Raw genomic sequence first — 23,993 nt, 5'->3', positions numbered from 1 at the left:
AGGAAGAAAGTTGTTCATTAGTTGCTAGTGAAGATGAATCCTTAACTGATGAGATTTTGATGAAGAAGAAGTGGATCTTGAACAAGAATTGTTAAGTGCTCTAAGTGAGATTAAAATTCTCAAAACAAAAACCAAATTTGAAGTTGCTGCTCACAAAAGAAAGTGAAGAAAAAATCAAGAAATCACAAGCTCTTCATAATGCTGAGAAACTCATAGAAAACTTGAGAATCCAAATTGAAAAAGCTAAAACGAGTGAAGAACTAAAAAATCAGATCAAGCTAAAAGAGGAAAGCTATGAGAAACTTGAGGCTGAGATTGTCTCCTATAAGGTTAGATAAATCTTCATCACTACTGAGCCATGAAAGTATAAATCAGAAAGGTTTTATGTCATTGGATGTCATCTTCAGCTCAGAAAACAATCTTCTAATAAGGGTGGAGATGGCCATGAAGAAGGTCAATGTTATAAATCTGCAAATAAGGAACAGTAGAGTCTTTGATGGGAGTTCAAAGGATTTAAAGTCTAAACTCCGATATAATGCTTTCAACAAATCTCCAAACTCATGGCAACCACAAATCACCAAGTTTAATAACTCTTTCTTTTATGGTTTTTGCTATGCTTGCAATTATTTTGGACACAAAGCAATGAATTGTAGATTGTTTACTAGAAATGGTTTCAGATTTATGAGTAGGAACTCTTTTCCTCCATTAAGAAATTACAATGTTGCATATTACAAATGCAATAGCCTTGCTCACCATGCAAGAGATTGAAAAAGTGATATAGAATCCCCGATTGTGCAAACAACCCTTCTTGCACAAAATGAGAAAGATATTTGGTATGTTGATAGCAGATGCTCTAGGAATATGATTGGAGAAGAGAGTAAGTTCTTGAGTCTCAAGAAATCTAATGGAGGCAAGGTTAGGTTCAAAGGTAATTCATCTACAAAGGTAGCGGGTTAAGGTACACTTATGTTGAATGATGGCAAAACAAAAGTTGAGAATATGTTGTTTGTAAGAAGGTCCGAAACACAATCTGTTGAGTGTTAGTCAGTTATGTGATTAGGGACATAGTTTAATTTTCAGTTCAGATAGCTGTAAAATCAGTAAAGATGTTGTTCATATTATTGATGCTTGTAGGGCAGCAAATAACTTGTATATTCTTGATGATGTTAACAGTGAGACTTGTTGTTTGAGTCATCTTGATGAATAATGTTATAGCACAAGAGATTGGGACACATGAACTTTGATAGTCTCATTCATATCAGCAGAATGTTTTTAGCCTTTGCTTCTTTTAAAGGTTGTAAAGTTTTCCAAATGGATGTCAAATCTGCCTTTTTGAATGGTAATCTAAATGAAGAAGTTTATGTACAACAGCCTGATGAAATTGTGTTATCAAAAAATCAGAACTATATGTGTAAGCTGAAAAACACTCTTTATGGCCTTAAACAAGCAAAATGTGCTTGTTATGATAGGCTGGACTGTTATCTACAACAACTTGTATAGAATTATATGATAGTATTCAAAAGAGGTATAGTGGACAGCAACTTGTAAGTGAAAGAAGAAGGTAACCACATGTTGATTGTAAGTGTTTATGTTGATGATCTGATATTTGGTAGTGACTGTGAATAAATGTGTAAGGTTTTGCTACCAACATGAACATAGAGTTTGAAATGTCTATGTTGGGAGTTATCCTTATTCCTTGCACTGCAAATGCATCAATCTAAGGAAGGTATCTTTATTTCCCAAACCAAATACATTAGAGAGATGTTAAAAAGGTTTAAAATAGAGGACTGTACACGTGTGAGTACTCCTACGGTAACAGACTGCAAACTTAGTAAGGATGATGAGTCTTCAGTTGCTAATCAAACACTTTACAGGTATGTGATAGGCAGTTTGTTGTATGGTACAGCCACTAGACCTGATATAATGCAAGTTGTTGGATATGTTGCTAGATTCCAATCTACTCCTAAAGAGACTCATGAGTGTTAAAAGAATTTTCAAGTTTCAACTCCAATAACCTCTTGACTTATTATTGTATAGTTTCATAAAGAGATGGGAACTCCTTCAAAGTAGTCATATTTATTCAAAGTTAATTGTCCCTTTGTTAATAGATTTTTAACTTAGTTATATCCTTCTAGCTATAAGCGTTATCCTTGTTAGATCTTCTAATTGCAATTACTAATAGAAGTTGCTTCTTTTGTTATTATTTGTTGCTTCAATCACTTGGACTCTCTTCTTGATCCTCCTTCCACCTCTCAATCAAAATTTTGCAAGCAAGAGGCTTTCAGAGCTCTTTCTCTATTGTCTCGAATAACATAGGTATAGGTGTTAGAATAATATTTTATATTCTTACTGTTAATGGTTAATAGTGTAACTGACTGTTAGACATCTTAAATGTCTACAGTAACAAGTAGTTAGAAGAAGGTAACTTCTTTAATACCTAAGATATTTTACCAGTGAATCTGATTTTCACATGGTATCAAAGCTAGGGAATGGAACCTATTCTTTCAAAACCCTAATCGTGTTTTCCGCTTCCACGACCTGGTTTGTGGGTGTCCAAAAACGTGAATTTTTGGGTATCCAAAAACAATTAAAAACCCCGCATTTGTAAAACAGTTAAAAAATTGCCACATAAAAAAAGACCCATGAGTTTTTTTCTACATTTTGCAAAAATTGTGACGTTGTCTTTGTTTTTTTTGCGTGATTTTTACAGAAAAATCGCAACACCATTTTTCTGAGCGATTTTACAAAAAATTGCAACGCGGATTTGTTTTCCACGTTCTGTCCATTTTTTCGGTGCCGCGATTTGATCTACGTCTGTTTTTTCACAGATGTTTTCCCCCGCGATTCTTTTTTTTGGCATTTTTTTCGCAACGCAATTTTTCCTAAGGGTTTTAACAAAAAAAATCGCGAACCAAGGTTTTATGTGATTTTCCTCAGTTCTTGTCCAGACACCTGGGGTTTTGCAAAAAAACCCTCCGTTTTTGCCAAAGATAATTTTTTTTCTTGCAAATTCTTTATGGGTTTTTCCCACAATTTTTACCCTAGGGTTTTGACCCTCTGTTCCAAGGCAAAATATTTTTCCGATTGCAGATTTTTGGTGGGTTTTTCGAAACCTAAACTGGGTTGCTGTTAAAAAATTTTGGGTCTTCCAAAAAATTTCAGCCTCAAAAACTATGCTAGGGTTTCAATTTCTGCCCCTAAATTGGACATGCAGAATTTGTTTCTAAAAACCCTCTGTTTTCATCTTCTGGTTTTCATGCATTCGTGCCTTCACGAATTCGACCTTGGGGTACGTGATGGCATCACTGACAAATATAATGCTCAAAAGCAGCCAAAACTGCAACAGTCGCTACTACAATACCTGGAAGCAGCGTATGCTGACCATTTTTGAGTACCGATGTCTTGATGCAGTTGTTTTAGGCACGTCTCAACATCCAGACACTACCAGAAAAGATTAGGACAAATGGGATGAGCACAACCGGGAAGCAGTCATGCTCATCAAACTCTCTGTCAAAGACGAACAGTTACCTCAGGTACCGTCTGGCAAAACAGCGAAGGAGATGTGGTATCATCTGAAGAGTCTCCATGAAACCTCTCACAAGAGCTGAGAATTCTTTCTAAAGAACATGTTCTTTTCGATTATGATGGACGAAAGGACACCTCTGCAGGATCACTTGACAAAGATCAAGGACATCCCTGACCAACTTGAGGCGATTGGTCGCACAATGGAGGAAGAGGAAATGGTCGTCATCACACTAAAAATTTTGCCCAAATCTTATGAGCATTTCATCGAAACGCTCAATATCACTTCCACTAACGTCGATTTGAAGTTTTCCAATCTTTGTAACAAGCTTTTACAGCAAGATTGGTGGTGACAGCAATTTGGAAGCAGTACGAGTTCCACCTCCACTGAGCAAGCGTTCTCTGCCAAATCTTCTGCTAAGAACAAAGGGAAGGCTCCATCTTCTCAGTCGAAAGGCTCTAGTTCTTCTCAAGACACCGAGAAGAAGAAGAACGTTCAATGCAATTATTGTCATAAGTTTGGTCACATGAAGGCCGAGTGTCGAATTCGTTTGGCTTCTGAACAAAAGAAGCAGGGAGGGTCTCAACAGAAAGCAAATGTCTCTGAACACTCTAAGCAGAAAGAATTTGCTTTCTATGCTTTTATGGCCAAGAGAACAACAGATCCAGTCCACTCTTCTGCCTGGTATATTGATTCAGGGGCTTCGCAACACTTTACTCATCGTCAGGATTGGTTTACGAAATTTGAACCACTCTCAAATTTAGTAATGTTCGGAGGAGAAGAGTACACAGTTGCTGGTAAGGGCACTATCCAGATTCACTCAGGAGGTAGAAATTTAATTTTTCTTAATGTCTACTATGTTCCATGGAACATAATCTCCTCTCCATCAGTAAGATAATGAGGCATTCTCCTCAAATAGATGGTGTCTTCAATTCTTCCATCTGCAGCATTGTTGATAGGAAAACTCGTACTACAATCGCTATGGGACTTGAGGATCATGGTTTGTATAGACTTGCTGATTTTGGTGATTCTCAAGAGCATGCTTTGGTCACTAGGAGTACATCCATCAGAACACTTTGGCATCAGCATTATAGGCACTTAAACATACACTATCTCTCTCAGTTATATCAGGAGGGTTTGGTTGCTGGTCAGCCTGAGATCCAACCTCAAAATCATGGAGTCTGTGCAGCCTGTCAAGCTGGGAAGCAACATCGAACACCATTCTCGGATGGTGATTCTTGGCGAGCCTCCAAGGTCCTTCAGTTGGTTCACAATAATGTCTGTGGGCCAATGAACACTCCATCTATTACTGGTTGCGGGTACTTCTTGTTATTTGTTGACAATTTCAATCGTAAAATGTGGGTGTATTTTCTGAAAAATAAATCAGATGTCTTCTGCACATTTCAGCAGTTTAAGGCCTTAGTTGAGAAAGAATTGAGTTCTCAAATTGTTACTCTAAGGTCACATAATGGGGGGGGGGGGGGGGGGGGGGGTTTGTTCCAATGACTTCTCTACATTTTGTGCTACACATGCAATTAAACGCCAACTCACCACACCATACACCCCTCAGCAGAATGGTGTAGTTGAACGAAGAAATCGCACCATTACTAAAATGGCTCGTTCTATGATAGAAAATAGAAATGTTCCTAAGAAATACTAGGCTGAAGTAGTTTACACTGTAGTCTATTTGCTAAATCGGTCACCTACACATGTCGTTAAGAAGATGACTCCTGAAGAAGCTTGGTCAGGACGCAAGCCTAAAGTGGGCCATTTGAAAGTCTTCGATTCTACGGCTCATGTATGGATTCTGGATGCTAAGCGTCCTCAGCTAGATTCAAAGAGCCAAACACTTATGTTTACTGGTTACAGCGACAACCACAAGGCCTACAGGTTGATTGATGTGGAGCCAGATCGTCTCATTTTCAGTCGTGATGTTGTGGTTGATGAGACTACTCATCCATTTATGCCTTCTACTCCTAGTCCTATGACTCAGTCTGTGAAGACTTCTGATGAGGAATCTACTGATCCAACACCACCTAATTTTTCATAGGATTCACATCCAAATGACTTTGTTCAAGCAACTCCAGGGGATGTTTTTCCTCCAATGCGAGATGTTGGTACTTCTACCCTCAGGCCTAAATGGTGGGCCGAGACTATAGGAGATCTTCGTGATGGTGAGCTTCTTGAGGATAGATTAGTTCGCCACAAGAGAAAGCAACAAAATACAGTCAACCTGGCACTTATCGCCAACATCCACAGCATCCATGAGCCCCAAATGTATTCCGAGGCTAAGGCATTCCTGAGTGGGGAAAGGCTATGGAAACAAAATACCATAGTCTTTTGAAGAATAACACTTGGGTTCTTTTTGATTTGCCTCCTAGAAAGAAACCTATCAGCCGTAAATGGGTTTACAAAATCAAGTATCATGCAGATGGTACTTTAGATAAGTACAAGGCCAGATTGGTTGCTCGGGGTTTTACACAGCGAGAGGGCATTGACTACGAGGAGACTTTTGCTCCTACTGCCAAGATGAGCACTATTCGTCTTCTTCTCGTCATTGCAGCTCAATTTCGATTGAAACTTCACCAAATGGATGTTTAAAATGCATTTCTCAATGGTGAGTTGCAAGAAGAAGTTTATATGACTCAACCTCCTAGCTTCAAGGTTCCTGGTAAGGAACATCAGGTTTGTAGATTGGTCAAAGCCCTATATGGCCTGAAGCAAGCCCCTCGAGCTTGGTATTTCAAGATTGATCAGTATTTGGTTGAACATGGTTTTCAAAGCAGTCCCTCTGACACTAATCTGTATGTCAAATTGTCTGGTGATGATATCCTTTTTCTTGTTCTGTACGTCGATGACTTAATCATTACTAGAAATTCAACACATTTGATTACAGCCATCAAACAAGACTTGTGCCAAGCTTTTGACATGATAGATTTTGGGTTCTTCATTATTGCTTAGGTGTTGAAGTCTGCCAGACTGATGACAGTATCTTTATTTCACAGTCCAAGTATGCCCGCAGTTTGCTTGACAAGTTTTGAATTCCACACCTATGGAGAAAGGGCTGAAGTTATCAGCCAAGTTTGATTCACCTGCCGTAGATGAGACCGAATTCAGGCCACTAGTAGGCAGCCTCATCTACCTCACTACCACTAGACCTGACATCTGTTTTGCTGTCAACTACATCTCTCGCTTCATGACAGCTCCAAAAGTTGATCAGTGGATTGCAGCGAAGCAGTACTACGACATGTGAAAGGCACTTCCGACTATGGCATTCTGTATAGCAAGTGCAATGATCCAAAGCTGATTGGTTATACTGACTCAGATTGGGGAGGATCAATGGATGACAAAAAATCCACCTCTGGATACGTATTCAATTTAAGTATCGGTGCCATCACTTAAAGCAACAAGAAGTAACAGGTCGTGGCTCTTTCCTCGACCGAAGTTGAATATCGAGGAACAGTCAAGGCCGCATGTGAGGCAATTTGGCTCCGCATGATTCTCTATGACATGCAGATACCACAGAAAAGTCCTACCTTGTATACTGATAATCAAGGGGTACTCAAACTCGCCAAAAATCCAATCTTCCATGAATGTACCAAGCATGTCGAGCTTCATTGTCACTACATCCGCAAGCTGGGAGAAGACAAATCAATTCAATTGTAGTATGTTCCGACAACGGATCAGACTACGGATATTCTCACCAAGTCTTTGAGCCTGGATAAGTTTGTAAAATTCAGGGGGCAACTTGGTGTTTTTGATAGATTGACCATTAAGGGAGGGTATTAGAATAATATTTTATATTATTAGTGTTAATGGTCAATAATGTAACTGACTGTTAGACATCTTAAATGTCTACAGTAATAGGTAGTTAGAAGTAGGTAACTTCTTTAATAGCTAAGATATTTTACCAGTGAATCTGATTTTCACAATAGGTAGAGTCACTTTTGTCACTTAATGATTAGAGGTTGTATAAGACCTCTAACTTTCTTTGAACGCTTTGCAGGAATAGTCAAATGATTTTGAATCTTGTTTGATTCAAGGTCCTGGCTACCTTGATCAACTATAGTCAAAACAAATCTCTTCACTTGCATGGAAATTGGCTACCTTGTCATGAAGTTGCTGCATGGAGATTGACTACTACGCATTCCCATACCAAAATGTATTTGAATCGGCCTTCTTATAAACAATTGTTCTATGTAGTCGGCCTTGTCAAAAGATATGATTATTGTTTGTCTTTAAAAAACAACACAGCACTAACTTAATCGCTCATCGTATTCACTTTGAGTTGTTTGATCGCTGCATTCTCATGGAGTCACTGTCATATATTTTGTGGCTGACTTTAATTTGTTGTTGTCATCGGTCTTTATGTCTTTTGTCTTAGATTGCCACTTTTGTGTAGATCGCTACATATTAATTATTGTTGTTGTATGATTGCTACATCTTAAGAGTAGTGAGTTATAATCATTGACTTAACAATTCTTTGTGCTTTGATACTCCAATAAAAATATCCACCGAAGATAACATGCTATTGTGAGATAATCGACACATAATATAAACTTCTCGACTAGCTTGTAATTTTGTCCAACATTCCATATTTGGTCATCAACTTTGTAAAGGCCTCTCTAGTTATTGATCTCCAAAACAAAAGAGGCTAGCAAAAGCATTATGCTCTATTGTATCGTGAGAAAGTTGCGGCTTTGATTTATAACTAATCATTGATCATTGACTTCTTAATATTGCACATTGATTGATATAAATCGTTGCTTTAAAATGTGCACTACATGGGCCAATATATATATAAGGAAATTGGCCATTATTAAGTTGATTTTATTTTGCTCTTAATTAATTCATCACATATTAACTTGAAACACCTCACCTCGGAGGTGTGGGCCGGGATAGTTCTGGAGATGTTCAATTTATCTTTTCTGTTTATATGGGTCTCCATACTAATTATTTAATGGAGGCTCAGGCCATTTTATTAGCTCTAGAGCGTGCAAGTAAATTGGGATGGTGCGTGATCATATGTGAGTCTGATTCTCCGGTGTGGTCAACTTGTTGAATAAGCAGCATTTAGATGGGGTTAGTTGGCATTTGGCTTTGATTGTTTCTCTAGAGTCTGTTTGGCCAAGTGGGCCTCTGATCATATTCATGATTGGAACGTGGGGGATTGGGCTCAATTACCCCCGGATTTGTCTCAACAGTTGCTTCACTTAGTTGAGCTTGATAGGGATATGTAATGCCCCTGCTTTGTACTTCTTGTTTTTAATAAACTTTTACCCTTCCTTTATGTTAAAACACCTCACCTCAATATATTATCTTGAGCAGTTAGTATGTTTTTGAACCAAATGGTGGTCGACCAGAAATATAGGTTTATTGTAACTTCTTCTTAACTTGGGTAATAAATACATTTTATATATGTGTGTGTTTCCCATTAGAACCTAAGTATGATTGGCTAAACATTGTCAACTTTGGCTTGACTTCTACTAGTGGATCTCATCTTGACTTCGATTAGTGGTCTTTGGCATTTATTAAATTTTCTTGGATATCTTTGTCATCAATGACAATATTGTCTTCTTGCCTTCTTGACATCAATGACAACATTTCCAACAGTTTAAAGTTTAAACCTAAAAGAGGAGAAAAGGATAGAAGAAATTGGAGTAAATGATCGAATTATGGTGGACAAAGATCCACAAGGTGTATGGACGTGAAAGGACAAAAGTTGGTGAAGGACAAGATATGGCCTAGCAAAAGTTTGGATCAGGGTTTTTACTCAAATATGATGATAGAAAGTGCATTTCCAAAGGTTTGTTTTGTGACTCAGTTCTATCTTGTGAGCACTATGCTCAAAGAACTCTTACCTAGGGTGTATATTCTAGGAGCATTCTAGTCCAAACCATGTATCACTCAAAAAAACATTTGCTTCTATGTTTTTGTTGTTGTTTGTCATGTAGGTCTTTTTGTCAAACATATATACTCAAAAGATTGCCAAAGGTTGGTATAGATTGGGTACGAGTTGTCTAGAAATCACTTAAAGGTGTTCTATTAGGCTACAGACGTACTTGTAACTATGGTAGAAATTGCCTACAAGTTCCTATTGCTGTTACATTCTACAAGGTCGCTTCAAGGTCGCTTTCCCAACCCCATATTGGTTATTTGGGCAACATTCTTCTATCAACACCATGATATAAACAATTCCATTACTTTCAATGATATGTCTTGGTACTAATGACATGTTGAAGGTCACTAAGGTTAAACATTTGTCCCTTTTTGGTAGCCATTTGACTTCGTAAAAGGATCAATCTTTTATTTTTTCCTAACAAGGCAACGATACGTATCATAATATTTATATTTTTGACAACTCAATTATTCCTACCACAAATTTCCATTTTCCCCGGAAAGGCATCTATCATAACCATTTGGACCGCATTTTTCTTGGTTGTTTGTTGGCAACCATCCAACTTTCCCAGCCTAGCAATGTTTAAGTTTTCGTGTAGCTGCTACTGATTTTATCCACACAAGTAGGTAGTTTTCTTAGCCATTTATGTGTTTAATGGTTATGCAAGCTATGTGTGGGCATTTTTGGTTGATGGTCAACATCTTGGCAATCAAGCACTCATTTTGGGTGAACTTTTAATTGTCAAAAGGGAGAACAATAACTATGAAAGATCCATCAATCCTCAAGGTAGAATTATTCCTTTAAGTAGCAAGTAGATAAGGAAAAAAGTAGATCCTTTGAATTTAGTCTATAATACATTCGTCTTTGGATTATTCATGAACAATGTAATTTGAAAGCTCTTTGAGCATGTTTGTCAATCTATCACAAATCAATTTTGCAATTTAAATCAAGCAATGTTTTTCCTTCTATCAATTGTGTGCATGTGTTATTGTGTGTGAGGCTAATAGGTTTAGGTTGTCCTCTACCAAACCGCATTGCCTACACTACCCACCATGCTAGAAATCTTTGCATGCTAAATGTTGACTAAACTTGTTCTTACAACTAAAATGATGCAAGTGCAATGTCCAAAATTATACATGCCACAAATTTGTGTAGGATATTTAATATGCTCCTTCATGCATCCAATATTACCAGCATCATATCATTTACCAAAAATTCACAATATGTTCAACACAATTGTAAGTTGCATATGCTACTTATTCTTCTACATATATTTCAAATCTCTCTATGACTATAAGTACTTCCTCTTTGTCTCTGCTATTAATATCCAAACTAACCTCCAAAGATAAATGTCTTATGTTGTGGTTGACATCAATTCAACATTTTTGTTACAACAATTTGCCTTGACACCGTCTTTGCATGTCAAGTAGATGAACAAGCATCCTCTTGATGGTCGTAATAATCAACAAATAACGTATCTAGTAAATCATGCCAATGCTAGTAACAGTTGGCAAAAGACTTTTTTTAAACCTAACCTGAAATCTAATGAAACAAGCATTGTTATCTATCCAAAACTTGTACCAATTCAATTAACTGCAGAAGAAGGGCTTGATACATAATCTTCAACCAATTGATGTATTATCTTTTGATCCAAATATTTAATGTTGAGTCTTGTCAAAGAAATCACCATATGTCTCATACCTAAAATTTCCAATCCTAAAATATATATCTCCAAGTGCAACCAAGTGAGACAGCATAAAACCCAAAATAGCTAGTAGAAAATTGTGAAACACTTCGATATATCAAAATACAATATCTAATATATCCAATAATCCATCAACCTAATGGACAAAAATCATTTGCCCAAGGTAGCCAAGGACATGACCCTATCATTTGTCACAAGTTCCCAAAATCTTAACATAGACTTAGATGGCATAGACAATTGATATTTTTGTACTATAGAGATAACTAACTCATAACACATGTAGGATCCAAATAATCCTCCTAAACACCAGCTTGTATTTTAAGTTGATAATTTCATTTCTTGAAAACAATTATTGTTGACAAAATTGCATGATGTGTGAAGAAATTTCCTTCAACACTCAAAAATTATAAGTTATAACAATTACATCACGTGATATATTTTTCACATGTAAACTGTAGAGCTGCAATAGAGGCATCAAAAGAAACAATGCGTTCATTTATTGTTTTCAGCAAAGCTTTAATGAGGGAGCACATATTTTATTTGACTAAGTACTTGCTTTCATTTTGAAATGGAACGAGACACATGTCACCTCCGACCACACTCTTCATATGGGGAATTCTTGGCAATTTTTCTTTCTATGCCATTGGTTCATAATTCAATGCAATAGAGGCATCAAAAGAAACAATGCGTTCATTTATTGTTTTCAGCAGAGCTTTAATGAGGGAGCACATATTTTATTTGACTGAGTGCTTGCTTTCATTTTGAAATGGAACGAGACGCATGTCACCTACGACCACACTCTTCATATGGGGAATTCTTGGCAATTTTTCTTTCTATGCCATTGGTTCATAGAACCACATGGTGTCACGGTGCAAGCCCTTCAAAAGTAAAGGAAACACAATTACTTTTCTAAAAGCATTGCATCAAGAGATCCACATGTCATTCAGGTGTGAAGTTTTTGAAAATCACAAATAAAGGTACATCTAAAAGCCACACCATCGGTCTAAAATTTTGAAAGCAATCAGCAAGCGGGGTCATGATGGAGAAGAAAGAAAAACCCATGTGTCAGTAAATAGAATGTGCACCATTGGTCAAGCGTTCTTTCAATAGATGTTTGATTGATGCTGCATGGTTTTGATTCCCATGCTATTGCAATAGAGAACATTCAGTTAGCCCTTGTTTCTCTCATCATCACTACCATGATGGCCGACAGCCTATCACATATAGAGGAATGTATTAGACGTAAAAGGGGTTAGCATTTTCTCAAAGAGTTATTAACTATTGATTCCAACGAGCCTTGGAGGGTGCTTCGCATGAATGGATTTGAACATTGTACTTTGTGCATATATGGCCTCGTGTATTTTGTTCTCCTTTCACCAATTTTGGAGACAATGGTTCTTGTTTGTTATAGTTTCAACTTGTGTAATTCTTGGCATTAATATATCAAACAAAGCTTTTAAATCATGCAAATTGCTCTTTTAAAGATTTTTGGTTATGTTATTGGTGTTTTTTATTATGCTATACTTTCATTAGAGTGAGAATAACATTTAAAGTTTTTCATGCATCACCTTAGTGTTAGATTGTTATTTGTTTTCATTTCAGAGTTCTTCCTTCCCTTTTCCTAAAACCCAAAAATGAAAGGGTCAATTTCTATTAAATCTAGATGTTATTTCATGAACCATACTCACACGTTCATCAAATTCCCCATTGTTGGTACTTCATGGAAAACTTAAACAACAACACTTTTTTGGCATGCCTGATGGGACACAAAGTTACTTAACTAAGAACCGGATAGCATGCACCAAGGGCCTATAACTAAATTGTGCTTAGCAAATAATCTGAATCTTTTGTTGCCACCTTTGGTGACACTTGCTTGACAAAGAGCAATCGGACTGAACGGAATGCAAGCACACATAGCCACACTAGGCCCTCCTAGAAATTTTGTAACATGAAATTGTGGCATCTCACTTGTTCCCCTGGTAGCTCCCAAATAGGTGGCACTCAATTCCAGCCAATGCATTGAAGGCACTACCAAAGTTCACTTGGGAGTATTTCAAGATTGGCAAACCACTTACAAGATGTAGCAAATGTTTGTACTATTCATCACGTAACCAAACAAAAATGTCACCCTATGTTTGCTGGCACATCTTTCAAAGGCAATGCTCTTGATTAGTATCAATCCTTGCGACCAAATTCTATCGCCGCAATTGATTACGATCAAGAGAGCTCCACAAGAAGCCATCGCAAATTTCAACACGGGATTCCATAAGACCTAGTGTAGGATTTCGATAGTGGGTCGGACCCCAATAGGAATAGAGATTGTCTTCTTTTTGAAACCCTTCAATTTAGACATAGTTGTTATGATCAAGTCACTTGGCAAGCAAACGCTCCCAGACACATGATATGGCCATGAGGGCAAAAAATAATTTGATAGATACTAGAAACCTTCCCCCAAGACCTCCTATTCACATATTCCCTGAATTATCTATGCCACCTCAAGAGGAAGCAACCAACACTTCACAAGTCAATGCCCCCATGTATATCTACACTGCTACTAGTGCAACAATTTCAACTTCATCATCTCTAGCTTCAAAGATGGATGACATGAAGAGGCATCAAGCGACAGCCCCAAGACCACCTTATAAAGGTTTTCAAGGAGGCTCAGCCCAATCACTACCAAGGACCTCCAAGGCCAAATTATGCTCATTTGTCCAATAAGATTGTTCCAATTCCTGCACCTTTGCAACCGGTTGTGCCTAATCCTCATAGAGGTTGATCAAAATTATTTGGCGAAAAAAATTGATACCTAGTGTTTTCCTTGCAATAATACTTACATGCCCTAGGATTGCCCTAGGGGCCATTTCCAACAAAAGATAGCAAAGCAACAAAGGCAAGGGATGTCAAATGAAATAGCTCCTCAATATTAGTATCAGTCACCTAACATACACAATGTGGTAATGGTAGCTCAAATGTAGGGAATGTCTATGGAGCAAGAGGGAGAAATTGCACCAAATACAATGTTTTTGAATGACGCATCAACCTTAAGGATTCCACAGATGTAATCTGATTATTTCACACTATCGAAGAGAAATATGCCTGAAAATACAGAGATTATTCCCCAACCAAAGATTACATTCAAGAGGAATCCAACGGGACAAGGTATTTCCCTGCCATTGTACAAACAAGGTAATGTGGTAACTAATAAGGCATAAAATGTTGGGCCTCAACCCCAGGGACCATTAAATGCAATAGAACAATTGAAAGAGGCCACCACCAATGTTTCGTTGTGGTATGTGCTCTCTATCACAGAGCACTAAACTCTTCTGTGAGATGCATTGAAAGAACACAAGAAGCCAATATACATGATTCCTAATCCTCATAGAGGTTGATCAAAATTATTTGGCGAAAATAATTGATACCTAGTGTTTTCCTTGCAATAATACTTACATGCCCTAGGATTGCCCTAGGGGCCATTTGCAACAAAAGATAGCAAAGCAACAAAGGCAAGGGATGTCGAATGAAATAGCTCCTCAATATTAGTATCAGTCACCTAACATACACAATGTGGTAATGGTAGCTCAAATGTAGGGAATGTCTATGGAGCAAGAGGGAGAAATTGCACCAAATACAATGTTTTTGAATGACGCATCAACCTTAAGGATTCCACAAATGTAATCTGATTATTTCACACTATCGAAGAGAAATATGCCTGAAAATACAAAGATTATTCCCCAACCAAAGATTACATTCAAGAGGAATCCAACGGGACAAGGTATTTCCCTGCCATTGTACAAACAAGGTAAAGTGGTAACTAATAAGGCATAAAATGTTGGGCCTCAACCCCAGGGACCATTAAATGCAATAGAACAATTGAAAAAGGCCCCCACCAATGTTTCGTTGTGGTATGTGTTCTCTATCACAAAGCACTAAACTCTTCTGTGAGATGCATTGAAAGAACACAAAAACCAATATACATGATTCAAGCTGAGGACTCCAATAGGACCCACCAGAAGAAAACATTGAAGGTCCCTACCGCAAGGGGTGAGTATGTTTGTGAATTCAAAAGGAGAATAGGTTAGTAAAACTAAGTCGACTCCTTTTTTCTAACTCATATAGTGGCCACGAAATTATTACACAATTCTATGATAGATTCTCACACCAGCACTACTATGATGCCCATGCAAATAGCTAATTCTCTTCAATTGAAAAATGAACCTTTGGAAAAAGGGGTATGCAATTGGATGGAAAAAGAGTCCAAATTATATGAATCATCAGAGAGCTCCCTTTAACTTTGTATTCTCGCCCTAACATCATTGTGCTTCTAGGGGTTGTAGTGATAGACTTTCCACCTATTTCAATTATGTTTATGTAGAGATTTCACTACCAAAATTGGAGGCTATTGGTCCTTGGATTGGTCTCATTTCATCTTAAGGACAAAGTACGAGTTCAAAATGAAGGTATTATCTAGGCCTCTGCACATAGAACATATAACAGATGAGGCAATGATGCATTTTGAAGAAAATTGATGAAGCAAATACTCAATGCAAAGATGATCGAAGATGAGATGATAGCGAGCAATCGAAGTCAAGAGTAGGAGGCTCTCCTATGCAAATAAATGAAAAATGATCCTTATTGTAATTATGATTCAACTGGTTTGGGTACATATTTGATCTATGACGAGGACCCATCAAAAATAACAAATCAATCAAAAGAGGTAGTTGGAATCCCAAAAGATGATTCATCCTTTTCTGACCACCGTTTTGATGGTGCTAGGTGCAAAATTGGTTATAGAGCTTGTATATGCCTCACGTCTCCCATAAGGGGAAAGATACTCAAGCCTTTTTGGTTCCATTTTAGTTGTACTAATAATGAAGTAGGGAACAAAGCATTGGTGCATGGCTTCGGCCTTGCCGAAAATATTGGTGTCAAGTAGTTGAAAGTGTTCGAGGACTTTGAGTTAGTCATCAAACATATTAAGGGAACAACGTCGGCTAAGAATGTTAGAATAAGGTCCTATCACCATCGCATATGGTATTCAGTTGAGAGGTTTGACGCTTTCAACATTTAGGTAGTCCAAAGGTCCCAAAATGTCGAGGCAAATAGAATGGCAATAATTGGTTCCCAATTTGATCCAACCACTGATCTAATGACCAAAGAAAATGTGGTCAAAATGATTACCAAACCTACCATCCCAGAAAATGATCAAAATTAGCAAGTGTTTGATAGTGATTCTTGCATCACCTTAGTTGTGTAGCATTCAAGAGAATTTCGAACTAGCTGCAACCCAAAATAGAATACGTTTATGGTGATGGAAAAAATCAGCTAAAGACAAACAAGCTTTTGAAAGGACTCAACTCTTGAAAACCTTTTTGACTAAAATCATAGTTGAAATGCTTGCAAAGTACTCAACGAGTTTTTGCATTAAAAAAAGAGGCCCAGATGCCTCAAAAAATTATATCACATCTATTGTTGGGTTTTTCTCACATCAAATACTTTGTGCAACTTGCCATCATTGTCAATGCCAAGATGGTTGAGCCACAACCTATCATGCCCAGCGAGGTGGAGGGGCCACAATGGCCTCCTAGGACTAGACACTCTAGTTCTACCTCTCCCCTAGTTTTCACTAGAGGTGGGAAGAGGAAGATGTAAAATGTTTTGGTCTAGTATTTACTTTTAGTTTTACAAAAACAATTTGGCACTTTAATTTTGTTTCAAACTATCAACCCTCAGCATTCCACATGAAGATGCCATTTTGTATCCAATTTGCATTTCAATCAATTAAATATAACTAGAGTCATCTTGTTTCTTTTATGTACTAAATTATTGGCTCACATCTTGTTTCTTTTATGTACTAATTTATTGACTCATTGGATGCATCTCCTCATTAAATTTTGCAAAAAAAATTATGTTTCTAATGAAATTTAAGCATTTTTTAAGTTGCCAAGTTTTTGCTGAATTTTAGCCAAGTCCCTTTTTTGGGCCTTGTCAAGTTTTTGTCGAGTCCAAGTTTTTTAACTATGATACAAAAGATGCAAAATTAGATAAAAGGAAGTTTATGGCTGATAAAGGTGACTATTATGAATTAAACATTGCTAATGGCAAGAAGTTCAAAGTGGGAAACGACGTTACTCAAGATAAGAAGGCCCAATTAATATCTCTTGGTAAGTATGAAAAATTCATGGCTTGGAATTATGAAGATTTAAAGGGATGGATATAATCAAGATTTTGTGCAACATACCATTCATCTGATTGAGGGGTCAAGACCAGTTTCACAAAAGAAGAAACCGGTGAAGCCAAAGATCCTAGTCAAGAAAAAATGGAGACATTAGGTTATGCATTGACTTTACAAACCTAAGCAAGGCATCTTTGAAGGATCATCATCCCCTCCCTTCAATGGAGCAGATTCTTCAAACAATAGCAAGAGCAAAAAGGTGTCTCTCTTCTTGATGAGTTCTCTGAGTATAACCATGTTTAGCTCAAACAAGAGGACCAACACAAAAATACCTTTACAACCAAAAGGGGAACATTCACATTCACTAAGATGTCGTTCGATCTCTCAAATGTAAGGGCTACCTTCTACCACGCAATGGATATTGCTTTCATGTGCTTAATCAATGAGATCAATCTTATTTATCTAGATGACCTTAGCGTTTTCTATAAGACAAAGGAGCAACATTTTGACCATTAAAAGAAGGTTTTCCAAAGGTACCAAGAATTTGGGGCATCTTTGAATCCCAAGAGGTGTGTGTTTGTAGCACCCCAAGATAAATTGCTAGGGCATGTATTGTCAAAGGAGGGAATCTCTATAGACCTTGATAGAGTCAAAGCAATAAAGGATTTGCCATTACCAATTAATAAGAAAGCAATTCAATCTTTCTTAGGGAAGATCAATTTTGCAAGCAAATTTATATCAGACTTTGCATAGTCTGGTTGATTAGGTTGATGCTCAAGAAGGATTTGAATTTCAAGTGGACTCTCGAGGGCAAGGAGGCATTTGAGAAGATTAAAGTGGCAATTTCCTTAGCCCTAATGTTATTCAACCCAAACTTTTCAGAGGACTTCATCATGTATGTATAAGGAAGTGAGCATAGCATAGCCATTGTGTTAACACAAAAGGATGGCACGAAAAGTGGTTCAATTGCTTTCTTCTCAAGGACCTTGCAGGGGTATGAATCCAAATATAACTTTGTTGATAAGTAGGCTTTTGCGATTATAAAGGGACTAGATAAATTCAAACACTTGGTGATCGAAAACAAGATCATGATATATGCGGCTTACTCTAGTGTAAGAGAGCACATTATGGGAGGAGAAATCAATAAGAAAGAGAAAATTAGATAGATAAAATCTTGGAATACAACATTAAAATAAAACCTACTAAGGTTGTTAGGGGAAAAGCGCTTTGTGAGTATCTAGCACAGAATTCAGACACTAATTGAAGTGGAGGATGCAACAGAAGTAACACTTGTTAACCAAGGAGAAGTATTAGACTCTTGGATAAGCAATCCGGCCCATTTTATGGAAATACTCCAATATCTTGGTTGACTCCCTCAACACAAAAGAAGACTTTACAAGTTATAAGGAGTAAATTACTCGTTAGTACGGGCAATTCTTTTCAGCCGCATTTATAACGGTGTACTCCTCAGGTGTGTGGAAAAGGAAGAGGCTGATAAAATCCTACATGAGCTGCACTGCAGAAGTTCAAGAGGCCACTTCTTAGCAAAACCACCACAACTAAGGTCATATGCACAAGCTATTATTAGCCGACTCTCTTTACAATATTTAAGGAGGCATGGCACTCTCTTTTCCTACATGGTAGCTTAAGTTTCTCTTCAAGTAGCATTTTCATTTGTTAATTTTTGTGTGTATTGTTGTTATTCTCCATCTACCATTCTTCAATATGTATCTGGTATTTCGAATTTGATAACATCCTAAGACCCTTTTAAATAGCCTTTGTAACTCATTGCAAAAACATTGTTGTTTTATATACTCTACTAAGGGATTTTTTAGCATATGGAATGGCTCCAACATCCTTGCATTAGAATCTTTAATTAATTACTTCTTCCCTTATTTTAGGCTTGTCAATTCAATAAAATGTGGCTCTAATTCCTAATTAAATGCAACTTTCACTTCAACTTGATTATCATTTTCAACTTAATTACATTAATATTGGAACATTCCTAGAGAGCACTCACTCTAGTCAATTTTTGTCATCATTTGTACCACTAGCTTTCTAACAATACTCCTAGACTCCTAGTTCAAATAATGTGTGATTGGATCACAGTTCTATCTACCATTGAATCTTGCTAATTTTGAGATCATCAAACGCTTCTTCTCTATTCTTTTTATCACTATGATATTGAGTTTTGTGGTTTCTTCTTTTGTGGATAGTATGGCCCAAGTGCTCTTTTTGTTCTTCCACTTCCAAGTGTAGACTCTTAGTCTCATACCCTTCATGGTGACAATAGTATGTTCTAAGTTCTAACCCATTGAATAGTCCTTGTGATACTTCAAGTTGTCCAATCAAGTTGTATAGTAAATTTATCTTCTCTTTCTAAAATAGAGATTTGATTGATATTGATATCAATTGAGATATTCTTTTTCAAAACCTTGCAGACCTTTGTACTTATCTAATGTGTTGATTGTTTCTATTCTCCTCGGTTTGTGGGATTGAATTGTCAATTGCAACTAGTGTCAACATATACTAAGATAAAAACTTTTCAATGTGGCTACCACACAGTTCATGAGAATTACAACCTATAATAGAAATCAGAGTTCTAACTATTAAAAGCAAATGATAAATTAAAATAAAAAGAAATATATTAATCTCCAATGTTTGCTAATTCCATGACTTCAGCTTGCCCATGTACATAAAACTGAAGCTTTAACATTTGATGCTACTCTTTCTAAATATACATAATAATCATAAAAATGGTCATCAGCATAATTACCAAAGTTAGTAGATGCCAATAATTCGGAAGAAAATCCAGACAATAGAAAGGAACCATATTCATATCAAGCCAATAAAATGTCAGAGTTAACAAGTCTTCAACCTTCAAGCCTAAACATAAACTTGACATTTTACCAAGCCAAGGTAGACCCAAAACCCTACATCTATCAAAATGGTCTGACCCGACAAAATTCTTATCCAATAAAGCATTATTGTTATGCCTTATATAAAATCTATGTTTTACCATGATGATTCAAGAAGACATCTGAAACATCCATCTATAATTTCCACAAACAACAATGGATAACAAAACATTAGCTTATCAAAAAGAACAATAGTATAAAGGAGACCACATTCCATAGTTGGAAAAATTAGATCTGTTCTCCACTTGAAGAATTTTCAAATGTTAAATAGCTTGTAGAATATATGTTAAGCATTATACAAGCAAAATGAAAGTTGAAAAAGATTTCAACAATATAGAGTAGAAGGAAACAATTAGAGACAAATGAATAGAACCAATCTTCAAACTATAATTTTCACCTCTACTTTTCCAGAATGGTTAAAGATTTTACCTCCCTGGTAAAAACTTTGCTAATTCTGCCCATTTGTTTCCATATATTTGGTGAGCACGAATGAGTGCCAACTCTTCCTCTCGCGTCCATGCATCTTTGTTTATTGCTGGATTTAGGTGATTGTGCCACCTGCAAAGCATCCATTAGAAAAAGGAAAATCCAAATGAAAATTTATATGCATCAGCAAGATTACACAAATATTGAACATCTTAGATGTTAAAACCGAATTATACAAAGATAGATGCATTAATAATAATGTCCAAAAATGACCAAAGAGAGTTAATGGAGTAAATAAGTTCCTTGTCCATGACAATGTTTTTTACATTACAAATCAGTGACTTGAGAATCCAATGAAAATTCACAATAGACAAAGAAACTACAAAGCATGGACAATCTATATGAAAACCGACCACATTCAAATACAAAAAAAAAAAACCTTCAGTGTAAAAAAGGATATACTACCTCACAAATGACCTTCTCACTTACAAAATTCTCTATGTGCTCCAAACTACACCCTATGTTAACCATATGTGTAGCCGGAAAACATATGAGAAAGATATTAAGTTATCATACTCACAATAAGCCTTGATCAATAAATTTCAGAAAGTAACCTTAGGAAACTTTCATCGTTATCATATTTAAATTTGGGAATTGGTCTTATTTAGAAAATAAACAGAATCATTGGGATAGCTTTAAAATGATTGAGCAATTTTGCATAGTGTCTTTATAAACTCTCAAATGTCTTCAGTAACACAAGCATGAATTCTATTAGCCAGAGATTTAATAAGAAGTATGTGGCTTTAGTAAGACTTGCTTACTTGCCATTGGTGAGACACTTTAGAATTCACCATTTTTTTCTCAACTTTTCAGGACCTTTTGGCCAAGTGTGACACTCATGCTGCTCTTGGGAATTGTAATCCCAAGCCAGTGGCTTTGGTTCAATATAAATTCGGGTTTCAAAGGAGTATATTAAGGTTATGTTTTATTTCAAATTTCTCTCCCGATTATATACAAATGCTCGCATTCCCTCCAGTTTTTGATCTTCTTTATTTCCACATTTTACTTTAAATTCTCAGCTTAGCAAAAATTAAAAACATAGTACAGTTTAGAATATTTGTAATATCTCAGAAAACTTCCAGAAGGCTATAAGATTCCGGTTCTTGTTCAGTTTGCAGCTGCTTGGAAAACAGGGGTACCAAATGACTTTCTAAAAAGCAGGGTACTTGAACTTCCACTTAATACAAGGAGCACCTACTTCCCACGTTCATACCAAGCTACGAGGTCTGCTCACTCTTCACCAAGACGTACAAAGAAGTTGATATTTCCTCAGGCTCTAACCTCAATCTAGCACCAAGCTTTCAAATGCACAAGGGTGAGCTCTAGTATTGTCATATTTGGAGAAGCAACACCATGAAGGGACAAGACAAGGAGGTTTATTTATTGAATATGAATTTTATATTTATACATCCTTACATGTTAGATATATTATCAAAGATTTAATTACTATACCAAATATAATTTTTCAAATATTTCAAGTATTCTTAAATAACTCTTCTTCAGTTATTTAAAAGTAAATAGTATAAATATAAACAATGTATCATAAAATGTACATTCTTAATGTATAGCATTTCTAGTAAGTAGTCACTGAGTCCATGCACCCTTCAGTTTATGAATAGAAGTCCATGACGCAATAGGGTCAATAGGATTCACTGAGAAAATATTGACAAGATCTTTTAAATATTGGCTCAAAGCATGATCAGGTGGAATGAGAAACCTCAAGAAACGGGAAAAAAAACTTGAGGCTTATGAATAAACAGAAAAACCATTAGCTGTCTACAACAATTTGAGAGCAGCAGATGCGACTCAATCACACTTTCAGGGTGATAGTGAAGCAGTACCATAACTAAAAAAATAATGATAAATCATTAAGTTTTGTCTTGTTTTGTAACATTATCAATTTAAATCAAATTGTTCAAGGGAAGAATTTGCTTTCGACCTCCATTTCAATGATAAAATCATCTATATTGATTCCACCAAGAACCAATATTCCATCAAACTAGACTATAATGAAAATAAAATACCTTCCATGACATTATATAAAGAATACCTCTCTCGGCATTGCTTTCCAATGCGCCCTGGCAAATGTTTTGCAATAGCAGACCATTTTTTGGCACCATGCCTATTTACAAGTTCTATTATCCTTTCATCTTCCTACACAAAAGCACAGTCAGAACAATAAATCAGCAAGAAAACCAATGAAATCTCAGCAAAAATTTCTGCAATCCTATGTAACAATGGTATTTCAAGAAAACAACCTCTTTTGTCCAAGGTCCCTTTACAAGTTCTGGATTAAGAACCTTCTGCCAACGATGCAGGCACTGAACATCAGTGCGATCAGGAAAAAATTCAGCTGCAAATTCATTAATGTAAATTTCAGTATATTGATTTCAAAAATAAATTTTCATCACAATATTTAGCTAGACAGAAATACCCTACAAATATCGATACAAATAGAAACCAAACGTACTTGACATCAAAGCAAAGATTCTTACAACAGTGCCAGTACTAAGTGTTCTTCTATTCATCAGTTTCATAATTTTAAAAAAAATGAACACAGTAGAGTAGCTTGATGACAATGATGTTCAACTCCTAAGTGTAAATAAAATCAGTTTGCTTTATTTGTTATGTGATGAAGGGAAGAGAATAGAGTATCTTGACAACAATGTATACACGTCAAGACATTAATCAATTGCTATCATGACATCAGATCCCAACTATTTGTCATGACTATCTCCTTGTCAATATTATTTTTCCATAAAATAACTTATCCATTTGATAATGATAAAGAAATGTAGTTATTATGATAATCTAAATACCGTTTTACATATACATGTTGTGTCTGATATTGTGTTGTATATTATATGTCCTGTGTATGAAGAAAACATATGTACGTTGCCAAACAAGACATGTTTACTAGAAGAAAAAGACTAGTCCCACTTGTAGGTGACATATATTAAATATATCAATTTAAATGTTTAAATTAAAAAGAAATACACAATGGCTATCAAACTTCCAAAAAAATTCTCAAAATTTTAAAAACTAGCAATTCAGTGAAGCAAAAAATGTTGGAATAGCAGATGAAATTATTCGAATTGAAAACCATTCACGAGGCAAACAATAAGGCTTTTTACATATAAAAATGGAGGAAAGCTAAAAGGACAAAAAAGATCAAGAGCCTCAAAAGATACATTATCAAGTGAATAGTGATTCTAACATGAAGTAGATGATATGATGACAAATTGACTAAACAACATCTAAAAAAAGGAACAGGAATAACAATATCAGGC

The 23,993-nt window shown here is 36.2% G+C and overlaps 1 protein-coding gene across 2 annotated transcripts in view; it reads right to left on the bottom strand.

Annotated features, from left to right (window-relative positions):
* Positions 1-23,993, bottom strand: part of LOC131033308 (uncharacterized) — a 115,114-nt gene that overhangs the window by 65,585 nt on the left and 25,536 nt on the right. For both annotated transcript variants that reach the window (XM_057964494.2, XM_057964495.2), the window contains exons 5-7: positions 22,962-23,056; positions 22,754-22,857; positions 20,647-20,775 (exon numbers count right to left, since the gene is read on the bottom strand). In XM_057964494.2, the coding sequence (XP_057820477.2) occupies positions 20,647-20,775; positions 22,754-22,857; positions 22,962-23,056 (328 nt within the window). The remainder of the gene's footprint in view (positions 1-20,646; positions 20,776-22,753; positions 22,858-22,961; positions 23,057-23,993) is intronic.

The sequence above is a fragment of the Cryptomeria japonica genome, chromosome 6 (assembly GCF_030272615.1).
Source record: "Cryptomeria japonica chromosome 6, Sugi_1.0, whole genome shotgun sequence".
NCBI lineage: Eukaryota > Viridiplantae > Streptophyta > Pinopsida > Cupressales > Cupressaceae > Cryptomeria > Cryptomeria japonica.
The sequence above is the reverse complement of the archived record's forward strand: the minus strand, read 5'-3'. Positions and strand labels throughout refer to the sequence as shown.